The sequence below is a fragment of the Phoxinus phoxinus genome, assembly GCF_949152265.1.
Source record: "Phoxinus phoxinus genome assembly, chromosome: 24".
NCBI classification, from domain to species: Eukaryota; Metazoa; Chordata; class Actinopteri; order Cypriniformes; family Leuciscidae; genus Phoxinus; species Phoxinus phoxinus.
The window spans coordinates 2,968,993-2,978,304 of NC_136899.1; the positions used below are offsets into that span (position 1 = coordinate 2,968,993).

The following is a 9,312-nucleotide window of genomic DNA, read 5'->3' on the forward strand; positions in this document are numbered from 1 at the left end:
TTTTAATATACATTAGAAGTTATGAAGTAAACAATGAACCAGTTAATAAAACTTACTATTGCTTATGGCTTTTAACATGAACATCTGAATGCAAAAATGTATAAAAATGCTAAATAAGACAAGGAAGCACCTAGTTATAGATTCATATTATTATTAACTTGAATTTTTGACATTGATATAAACAATATTCTACAATTTCATAAATGTTCTGAGGGCAGAAATAGAATTGATGATAACATTTTTGAAGTGATCAAATTTGAATGAACTAAAAATGCACACTTTTAAGTTAATTAGTTGCATTATTACTAATTAGACAATGTATTTATCTTAATTATAAAAAAAATCTGAAAACTTAATACCATAAATTGATGAATAAAATATATGAGTCATGCATCTGTCTTTCATGCTTAATTTGAGTTTGAGCCTCCCAGTTGTTCTTGATCACTGACCATCCACACGACCATGACTTTGCACGTTCTGTAAATAGCAATGCCTGATAATAACCAAATTGCACATTGACAGCAACACTGCATGCTTGAATACAAACACGCTAAAACGAGCTGTTAAAAAAAGTGTGACTAAAGGGTGCGGCAGCCGCTCTAATTGTCATAAGAGAAAAAAAACTGTCAGATTGGACAAAAAACATGGAAACATGCGCAGACACATGCATACTTAGCAGAGCTTTAATGCAATAAAGCTGATAAACCACTTTTTATCCACTTCCCCAAATTTCTACTAAAGGCTCATCTTTCTGTCCATCAGACAGTCATATTTCTCTTTCTGACTAACGGACAGCGCGTCTCGGCTGATGAACATGAGGTCTCTGCTGACACTGTCAGGTAAATACACAAGAGTTTATGCAGCATCTTATTGTCTGATTCTGTGTAATGGGATGTTTTGACAAATTCTTGAAGTAAAATGTTGAAGTTTAATTCAAACCAGGCAGTTTTCATGGAACAGATAAGGGGCACAATATTTAATGAGCTTTGTCTGGTTAATATATTGACAATAAATCATGATAAACGTCGACAATTATCAAAATTTATAAAATTTCAATGCAAACTTAATTATGTAATAATAAAAAAATTTGCTGATGTTTGCACTATGATAATTGTGTATCACAGATTTCCAATTACACTGCCAAAAAAAAATTTTTACAAAGATATTTTGAAAGATATGCAAGAATTACTTTCAAAACTACCAACTACCTATACCTTTGTATCCAATATTTAGCTTAATTTATGATGCACAATATCGGCATATAATTTCAAAATAAGAAGTCCGAAAAAGTATTATATACCAATAATAAATAAATGCAAGTTAAAAATGTATATATAAATATGTATTCAAACGTCAAGAGAATATTAATGAAAATGCTTTTTTGCATTATTTTTGAACGTAATACTTCTTATAAATTACAAAATATTTATTTATATTTAAATTATATATTTTTTATTTATTTATATATATATATATATATATATATATATTTATTTACATATATATATATATATATATATATATATAATTTAAATATAAATAAATATTTTGTTATATATATATATATTATACAGCGTGTCCTGGTCAATATTCAAAAATATTTTACCTATGAGTCAGAATTATGTTTACCAAAGGGATATGTACTAAAACACAGATGTACAGAAATACATCTTAGCATCATGGTGTCGTCATGGATTATCTGGATTTTGGACACTGTTGGTTCCACAGCACTGAAAATGCAACTGGCCCGTGACTAGTCTTGAGTCTTGAGCCATGATTCACCGAAAACTGACTGGGTGCCGCCGTCTCATTTCAATGTCAATGAAGCTGCAGATTAAAATTAAAGATGTAGTTTCTTAGTGCAGAAATAATCTGATTTATCTTTTTTATCTCACAGTGTTGTTGGCTCTCATAAGAGAAGACAAGGCAAAAACACCAGAAGGTAAATACACACATTTTCATTGTGAACAAGATCAGAGGAGCTGAAAAAACTTCAGATACTATATTATAAAGCACAGCATTAATAAAGAACCAATGCAGATCTGCAAAACTTTGGTGCAGGAAACCTCATCACTTCACCAGACCAGAATATGTCTCTAATGTTTCTAGTGTCAGTAATTACCTCACTGAGGGTCATTTATAATCAACCTCAAACCTTGTCCAAAGTAGTTCCTGCCGTGGTTCCTCGAGAAGGTTCAAGTAAACGCCACAGGGTGAGTCCGCTGAAGACTGAGCAGCCTGACTCCTACATGATCAAAAAGCATCAGATCATTTTCTAAGATCTCAATGTTAGAAACCAGCAGCTTAAGTTTATTTTTAACAAGATCACTTGTGGCACATTTCACATCAATTAGATAGTCAGAAACTGCACTGAACTCAGCAGAATACCTGAAAGCCCTTGAATAAAAAAACAGAAAAAAAAACAGAAAAAAAAAGTTAATTTATTTAAAGTCAGAGAGAGGGTAAAAATCTATATTAAGACAATTTAAATAAAGCAACAAAAAAAAAGATTCTTAAAATCTTTTATTCTAAAGAATCTGATAGATATATGACTTTATGAATAAATTAAATAAATGCAAAAATAAGAGCACAAATGATTTATTTACGCATTTTTAAATGCATTAATAAAAAAATTATAAATAAATGTGCAAATGCATAAATAAATTAATAAATGCAACTTTTACGGTGCTTTTTCAAACTTTTCCAATTACTCCAATCATTATATTTGTTGAGTAGACAGAACTAAATCACCATGGTTTACAATTATTGTCAATCAATAAATCAATCAATAATATTTAGTCAGACAACCTGGCGTTACAGAAGACGTGTCTCTGTTTTCTTTCTCTCAGTGTCTCTCCTGCCGAGGTTCCCAGCTGTGTTTGTTGGAGATGACGTCACTCTGATCTGTAAAGGAGGGCGTGGACCGATAAAATGGTTCATTAATGGAGATCACATCAAATCACATCAGGATTCTGTAATGCTTGTTACATCAGTGACATCAAAAAACAACGGGAAGTACGAATGTGAGCGTGGCGGATCGAAGAGTGAGCCGTATATACTCACTGTCGAACGTATGAACACCATCCTAACTAACTCTAAACGTCCCTCACGATCCTCTGTTCCTCCTGCTGTTTCTCATCATCTCTCTCTCTCTCAGAGCTGGAGCCTCACGCTCAGCTCTCTCCATCTATAGGTGGCGCTGTGATGCACAGAGGTGGTGGAAGAAACCTGGTGCTGCAGGTGGAAGATGATCCGGATGGCTGGAACTGTTTTGTGTTGCGGGGAGAGAGCGGCTTCAGGCTAGGAACCACTGTTGATAATAATAATAAGACGGCTGTGATCTTTGCAGAATTGAAAGAGGCAAAAAGAGCCACTTTCTGGTGCAGGAACGGTAGACGACGAAGCAATGCAGTGACGCTGAAAATGACAGGTGACTCCTTCCTTCTTTCCCTGTTGTGTTTCAGATCACCTGTGTAGTTAAAGGGAAATACAAAAATACAAATTCTGTTATTATTTACTCGCTTTCATATAGTTCCACACCTGTGTGACTTTCTTTGTTCTGTGGAAAACAAAAGAAGATATTTTAAAGGATGACTTTTTGTGTCCAATGCAATGAAAGTCAATGGGGTCCAAAACAACACCTGACTATAATCGTATGAACAAACAAACTCCGAGACATCTTTCAAAATCTTCTATCGTGTTCCACAGATGAACAAACATCTAAAACAGTTTTATATTATCATACAATTATCATAACATTACAAATTCTGTGAAATACATTTACAAAAGAAGGGACTGCATTAATATTACACACTATTATGACACATAGTGAGTACACGTCTTCTGTTGCGTTTTCAGATCATTTTAATGCAGACAGCGGTCTTTCCTAGAAAAAAAGTTTCTGACCACAGGAAGTTAACTAGTTCCCATCAGTCTTATTGGCTCTGAAACAGTATACTATATACTAAATTTACTAAATACTAAATTTGAAGCTTGTTAGTCAAGGTGAGTTAGTTAAGTTTTTTTAATAAATAAATAAATCTTACTTGCACACAGAGATCAATATCTAAAAATATACAAAAGGCCACAATCTTATTTTCACAATAATTAAATCTGAATGTAATAATCAAAATTGCTCATGTTTTTTAGTGTGTGTGCGTGCGTGTGTGTGTGCGCGTGTGTGTGTGTGTGTGTGTGTACTTGTACATGTGTGTACTTGTAAAACTATCTTTGTGAGGACCAGTTTGAGTTTTAGACCATTGGAGTGAGGAGAAAGAGAGTAAAGTGAGGACATTTTGGCCGGTCCTCACTTTCTGAGACCCTGTTTGAGGGTCAAGACTTGGTTTTAGGGATAAGGTTATAATGAGGTTAAGGGTCGGTTTAGGGTCAGGGTTCAGGTTAGGCACTTAGTTGTGATGGGTAAGGTTAGGGTAAACAGCTAGAGATTGCATTCTGTCAATGAATGTCCTCATAAAGATAGATGTACAAGTGTGTGTGTGTGTGTGTGTGTGTGTGTGTGTGTGTGTGTGTGTGTGTGTGTGTGTGTGTGTGTGTGTGTGTGTGTGTGTGTGTGTCTGTGTGTGTGTGTGTGTGTCTTCCATAAAGAGCCATGAGACTAAACTGCAGAGCAAATGGGAACTGATTCTCAGATGTTGAGAAAAAGACGCCTCACATCTGTCACCTCAACAACAGCTCAAACTGAGCTCAGACTTGCCAAAACACCAAAGTCTATAAAAGTCAGACCTCAATATAAAGTCTAACACTTCTCTAAGATCAGGGTTTATAGCTCTATACTCATGTGTACTGTATGGCAACTATTTACTCATTTGCATCACAAAGACAAAGTTGAGAATTATAGATTCAAATTCAAAGATTATTTTTTTCCAGTGCTGACATTTCCTGTTGAATCCCTTTTTCTTAAACAGCCAATAGCCTGTAGTTTATGTCAGTAACACTATACTTTAACTGAAGCATGAGGTTCTTGCAGCAGAGGATGATGGATGTCTGACCTGTGTGTGTGTGTGTGTGTGTGTGTCAGCGCTCAGGGTGTTGTTGGATCCTCCAGCCGGTCCTGCACTGGTGGGGGAGAGTGTGGCTCTCAGCTGTGGAGTCTGGGGTGGGAAAGCAGAAAAGGCTGAATTCTTTAAGAATAATAAGTCAATCGCAACCATAAAGGAAGACACTTACATCATCACCAACGCCACACACGGTGATACCGGAGAGTACAGATGTCACGCCACCTACAGGTACAGCCACATCAGTGCAGGAGCTGCCCAGCAGGAAGGAGATTCTGATGCCCAGGAGTTAAAGGTTATAGGTAATCATTACAATAACACCTCACCTCACGCTTCATTTATACACAACCACTACTAGATAGTACTAGAAATAGAAAGTATTTTTTGAACATGATGCCATGGCATTAATGTACGGCACTATATAATAATAATAATAAAACATGACTCATGTTAATATATATTTAAGCACAAGATTTTTAAACAAGTATACACATTATACATGTATAATGATAATAACACACTGTTTGCAAGTAAGATAAAATAAATCAAACTAATAAAGCAACCCACTATATCTTTTGTTGTTTTCACTGGCTGTATGCTAAAGCAAGCATACCGCTACACCAGCCTAGTCCGATACATGAACAAATAACTCTTAATGAGTCAACTCTTTTAATGAATCAGTCAGAACGACTCGCACGTTATCGGTTCGAATTAGTCTAACGAATTACTCACTGAATCTGTCAGAGCGGTTACATTTATACATTTGTCAGATGCTTTTATCAGGATACGCATTCACTGGGAATTTAACCCATGACCTTAGCTAACGTTAAGTCACTATCCTACCAACTGAGTTACAGGAACAACCACTGAATCAATTCTTTTGTAAGTCATATCTGTGTGTGTGTGTGTGTGTGGTACAGGTGGACCTCCTGCTACTACAGTGGATTCAACATCTTCTCCGAGTCTGAGGTGTTTCTGTAGAGACTGTCCTGGCGACTGCAAGACCTACTGCTGGTATCGCACACTTCTTACTGACTCATTTGCACGCGAAAGACTGCCTGAAAACACAGACAGTATTACCGTGGAGAAAGAAGGACTGTACAGCTGCCGGATGGAGTGTGGGAAAGGTTTCTCCCGTTTCAGCAACATTTACAGCTACAAAGGTACCCATACACACACACACACACACACACACACACTCACACTCCTTAGACACACACTCCTTGTTCATTAGCCAGTGTTTAGTGTAATAAAAATTCTGTTGTAGTTTTTTTTATTCATATTTTAAATTAGTTTTTAGGTTTATATTTTGAAGGTTTAGTAATTTTGTAGTGTTTTTGTAATTTTTATTAGTTTTTATGTAATTGGCTAGAAATGTTGCTTTGTAATTTATTTTATTCCAAGTTAATGATTTTTTTATGGTTTATTTTAATGAGAAATTATTTTCTGTGGTAATCAACAGAAGAAACGGTTGTCAAAGTGTCTGCTACACCTAAAAGTTTCACGCCAAAATAGAGGCACGCAGAGCTGTGTGAACACTTTCGTTTTCCGTGCATTTTAATGTTGACTGTACTGATGTATAAATGCACTAGACACTTTCACTTCTCAAGATTGAGCACTTCTTATATTTTTTCTTGCATGAGAAAACGTATCTTCTCTCTTTCTCGTAGAAAAAACAAAGCCAGACCCTGTGAATTTGCTGCCCATCATGGTGGCTGCGATTCTGATGGTTCTTGGGGTGTTGATCGTGTTGCTGATCGCGCTGAAGCGCAGAAGACGAGGAGAAAGCAGTGTTCAGGCGACCGCAGAGGATAAAGATAAGAAGAAAGATGGAGGAGACTATGAGCAAATCCAACTCACCGATCAGGCGGTGTACCACACACTAGGCGAGAATACAGATAAGGACAAGGCCGAGGGAGGTTACGAAGCCCTAAAAAAGAGGCAGGACGAGGCGGTGTACCACACACTAGGAGCTGCAGAGGGTCAAGGTCAGGGTGAAGGTCAAGGTCAGGGTGAAGGTCAGGGGGAAGGTCAAGGTGGTTACGAGGCTCTTAAGAGCGTGAAAGCCGAAGTGTACCAAACCCTGAGTTCAGCCGACTCAAAAACACCGGCAGGAGAATCAGAGGGAGGGTATGAGCAGCTTCCTCAGAAAGACAAAGATTATGAGGCCGTGGCAGTAGAAGAAAATCCATATGAAGAACTGAAGGCCGGGCAACAGGATAAGAAACAGATGAGCAAAGAGAAAGAATGAAGGAACCTGTAAGAAAGAGCATCACATTAATGCTAACCAATAGTCAAATCGCTAATCTTTTTATCTCACAATTCTGATTTTTTTTCCCACACAATTCTGATTTTTCTCTGTCAAGATTTTGACTTTATAACTCGCAGTGTTATGAAGTCAGAATTGCGACATTTAAACTAGAAATTGTGAGAGATAGAAAAGACAGAAATGTGAGTTTATATCTCGCAATTCGGATTTTATATCACGCAATTCGGAGAAAAAGGTTAGAATTGTGAGATAAAATAAGTTACCTGTTTTATTGTTAGGCCTATAGGTTAACATGCCTAAATTAATTGTATAGTAATGTTACTCGACCCCAAAATTTAAATTCTCACATCATTTAACTTACTCACCCTCATACTGTCTCAGTTGTATGACTTGCTTTCTTCAGATTAACATGAAGATTTTTAGAAAAACAATCCATCGTGAGTAACGTTACGTTATAATTTACGGGACCAAAATCAAAGTGAACACGACAGTAACGTTAAGTTAATCCAAACGATCGCAGCTGATGATGAATCAATGTCTTCTGAAGCTAAACAATAGGTGTGTAAAATAAAAATAAGAATATTTAAACTTTTAAACTAATATTTTGACCAAACCAACTGTCACAACGTTTACGCTTGAGAAACTCTCGCGAGAAGTGCCGTGAATCTTCGTTATATCCACTGTCTATGCCGGTTATAATCTGGGAGAGACGGCAAAAATCATGAGAGAATTTTCTTTTTTGGGGTGGGCTATTTAATATAATGAATGAAGGTTACAATAATAGCCTACTATGAAATAATAAAAAAATTAACAAAGAAGTGTCACCTGGCGTGGATACATGAAGATGCTCTGGAGAGTGAACGTGACTTTTATAACTTCCACTTCCAAAAGCTCAAAAGTGTGTAACGTTAACGTTACCGGTGTCATGTTTCAGAAGATCCCAGACAATCCGCTGCAAACTCAGAGATCTGACTCCCTTCTGATCAGAAACGAAACCTTAGCCTACATCAAATTCCCTTTGCTTCAGACTTAATCTACAGTGAGTTTGGTCCAGACGTTAATGGCGAAGAAATAAGGCACGTACTTCACCTTTAAAGAAAAAGTCTGATACTAGGCTAAGTAAAGAAAGTAATGAGAACATACAGTTAACACAGCAAACAAGTAAGATTACAGTCCACATTTACAGTTTTAGACATGTTCTTGCAGTTATGAGAATTCCGATACAGCCTATGAGAAAGAAAGTTATTTTTGTGCAATAAAGCTGAAAGATTGAAACCACCGAAATCTAAAGGCTATAAATGTAAATACTATTAGCATCACGCATAAGCATCAAACCCATACAACATAGCCGAGGCTACTTGATTCACCTTAGGCAATTACACTCACACATAATTACACAGAATCAGTTATTGTGAATATCTGCGTGAAGTTACTTATCACTGTACAGTTTATGTTATTAAAGTTTATCTGTAGGGCTGAAGAGCATTAACACATCATTAGCAAATGTATTTATTTCTGAGCTTGCTAACTTACACTGGTTAACAATAGATTTAGGCTAAATATTATATAAGCAATGATATTTCAAGTCATTCTCAGCCTCATTCAGCTTCATGTAAATGCATTTGGACTCTCATTATTTCATCATGCTTTTTGTTAGATCTTAATTATAGGATAGTTATTATGTTTTTGTTAAATATTTTTATTCATGCACGTTGTTTTGTATGTTGTTGGGTTTTTTTTATGTAAGAACTTAAAAAGCAATGCATTTTCTGCTTGTTTAATTGAAGATGTATATCAAATTGACCACAGCTGTATGCATGCATGCCGCAATAAACTTTTATTGCAATGCAACTGTAGTTCTGTGATTCTCCACTAAAAGGCAAACTGGTGCCCAGCATCAAACTCAGGTTTGTTTGTTTGCTTGTTTCAACCACAAGATGTCACTGCAGGATTGATTTGGTTTTCACTCACTGGTTAGTCGTTTTGCTTTTGATCGCAGAAACTGATCCCTTCATAACTCCGCTTCTG

The 9,312-nt window shown here is 36.2% G+C and overlaps 1 protein-coding gene across 1 annotated transcript; it reads left to right on the forward strand.

Moving 5' to 3' along the window:
* Positions 1 to 628: 628 nt before the first annotated feature.
* LOC306992818 (uncharacterized protein) lies at positions 629 to 9,133 on the forward strand. Its single transcript, XM_079602035.1, has 7 exons — positions 629 to 839; positions 1,898 to 1,942; positions 2,850 to 3,071; positions 3,158 to 3,430; positions 5,039 to 5,317; positions 5,936 to 6,178; positions 6,686 to 9,133. Exons 1-7 carry the CDS (start codon positions 809 to 811, stop codon positions 7,264 to 7,266), a joined length of 1,674 nt encoding a protein of 557 aa, XP_079458161.1. The 5' UTR covers positions 629 to 808; the 3' UTR covers positions 7,267 to 9,133.
* Positions 9,134 to 9,312: the final 179 nt, after the last annotated feature.

Coding starts and splice junctions, on each gene's coding strand:
- LOC306992818 (XM_079602035.1), top strand. CDS start 809: ATGAACATGAGGTCTCTGCTGACACTGTCAG. Junction 840..1,897: donor GTCTCTGCTGACACTGTCAG/GTAAATACACAA, acceptor TTTATCTCACAG/TGTTGTTGGCTCTCATAAGA. Junction 3,431..5,038: donor AGTGACGCTGAAAATGACAG/GTGACTCCTTCC, acceptor TGTGTGTGTCAG/CGCTCAGGGTGTTGTTGGAT.